Below are 2,226 nucleotides of genomic sequence, written 5' to 3'. Positions count from 1 at the left end.
GATCGGGTAGTGGAGTTAAAAATGTAGGGAAAGAGCGCGGTGAATTCGTTGAGGATTTGGAAAAGTAGGGAAAAAGAGCTGCAATTGCGTCACGGATCCGAAAAAAATGGAAAAACGTGGTGTAATTGTATCAGAAAACCTCAAAAAGAAAGAAAAGGCGTTGAAATTGTAACACAAATTCGCAAAAGCAAAGAAAAGGCGTCGCAATTCCATCACAAATTTGTAAAAAAAACAAAGAAAAAGCTCTGAAATTGCACCTCAAAATAGTAGAAACAACAAAAAAGCGTTGCAATCGCATCTCAAATGTGCAAAAATGATGAAAAAGCCTTAAAAATGTGTCGCGAATTTGGAAAAATAAAGGAAAAGTGTTGCAATCGCATCTCAAATGTGCAAAAATGATGAAAAAGCCTTAAAATTGCATCGCAAATTTGTAAAAAAACAAAGAAAAAGCGTTGCAATCGCTTCTGAAATGTGCAAAAATGCCGAAAAATCATTAAAATTGCATCGCAAATTTGGAAAAACATATAAAAGGTGTCACAATTCCATCATAAATTAGCAAAAAACAAAGAAAAAGCTCTGAAATTGCACCTCAAATTTGTAGAAACAACAAAAAAGAGTTGCAATCGCATCTCAAATGTGCAAAAATGCCGAAAAATCCTTAAAAATTCATCACAAATTTGGAAAAAGAAAGGAAAAGTGCTGTAATTCCATCACAAATTAGTAAAAAACAAAGAAAAGGCTTTAAAATTGCATCGCGAATTTGGAAAAAAGAAAGGAAAAGAGTTGCAATCGCATCTCAAATGTGCAAAAATGATGAAAAAGCCTTAAAAATGCGTCGCGAATTTGGAAAAAGAAAGGAAAAGCGTTGCAATCTCATCGCGGATTGGTGAAAAATAACAATAATAATAATAATAAAGACGAATCAGGAGCGCTCCAATCCCTCTCCCTTCCTTGCAGAGCGCGACGCCAAGCCCCCCGCCCTCTACGTCTTCCCCCCTCCCCCGGAGCAGCTCAGCGCCCACGAGACCGCCACCGTCACCTGCTTGGCCAAGGGCTTCAACCCCCCGGACCTCTTCATCCGCTGGCTGCGCAACGGCGAGCCCTTGCCGGCCTCCGACTACGTCACCATGCCGCCCGCCGCCGAATCGCAGCCGGCGCGCTCCTACTTCACCTACAGCGCCCTCAGCGTGGCCACCGACGACTGGGGGGCCGGCAACGTCTTCACCTGCTTGGTGGGCCACGAGCGGCTGCCCTTGCAGGTGGCCCAGAAGTCAGTGGACAAGTCCTCGGGTAAACCCACCTCGGTCAACGTCTCCCTGGTGCTCTCCGACACCGCCAGCTCCTGTTATTAATTAAAAAAAAATCGTCGTGTCCCCCCCCCCCCAACTCATCCCTCCGTCGGTTTCGCCTCATCGTGTCCGAGACGCCCCCCAAAAAATGGTTGTTTCGGTGCAAAATGTGTTCGAGCCTCCTCTCCCCCCCAAAAAAACTGTTTTTTTTGCAGTGCGGAACGTCCTCAACCACCCCCAAAATTCGTTTTTTTCTCAACGTGGGATGTTATAATCCCCCGAAAATTCATTTTGCAGGGTGAAACTTCTCAAAACCTCCATTAAAATCTGTTTTTTTTTTTTTTTTTCAACACCAAATATGCCTATTCTCCCCCCCAAGTTTTTTTTTTTTTTGCCATGCAAAACACGTCAAAACCTCCATCAAAACAAAACGCTTTCGACTGCCCCCCCAAAAACTCATTTTTTCAACAGGGGTTACGTCAAGACCCTCCCCGGCTTCCATTTGGCAGTGTGAAACGCGTTAAAGTCCCCCAAAACTTTGCTTTTACGATGCAAAATGTGTTTTAAAAAAAATAATAAATGTGGTTTCGCAACGAGGAACACGTTCAAGCCTCCCCAGAATTTCATTTCGTGGTGCAAAACACGCCGAAGCATCACTAAAAAACGTGTTCCTGCGAGGCAAAATGTGTTAAAGTCCCCCGAAAGCTGTCTTTCGCCATGCCAAATTTCATAAAGTCCCCTAAAAAATCTGTTTTCGTGATGGGGAACGTGCTAAAATATCCACCAAAATGTCTTTTTGTGTTAAAGCCCCCAAAAAGTTTTTTTTTTTTTTTTTTTTTTTTGCAGTGGGAAAAGTGTCCAAATTCCACCAAAAACGTGTTTCTGCAGGGCAAAATGTGCCAAAAAGCCCTCAAAACGTTTCTCCCATGCAAAAAAA

At 43.2% G+C, this 2,226-nt stretch overlaps 1 gene segment (V, D, J or C); it reads left to right on the top strand.

The window, feature by feature from the left end:
* LOC118159216 overlaps positions 1–1,430 on the top strand; it is a 1,787-nt gene extending 357 nt beyond the window's left edge. Inside the window, 1 exon segment of the C gene segment in view lies at positions 957–1,430. Within this exon segment, the coding sequence occupies positions 957–1,352 (396 nt within the window).
* Positions 1,431–2,226: the final 796 nt, after the last annotated feature.

This window comes from Oxyura jamaicensis, unplaced genomic scaffold (assembly GCF_011077185.1).
Source record: "Oxyura jamaicensis isolate SHBP4307 breed ruddy duck unplaced genomic scaffold, BPBGC_Ojam_1.0 oxyUn_random_OJ68788, whole genome shotgun sequence".
Classification (NCBI taxonomy): Eukaryota; Metazoa; Chordata; class Aves; order Anseriformes; family Anatidae; genus Oxyura; species Oxyura jamaicensis.
The sequence above is the reverse complement of the archived record's forward strand: the minus strand, read 5'-3'. Positions and strand labels throughout refer to the sequence as shown.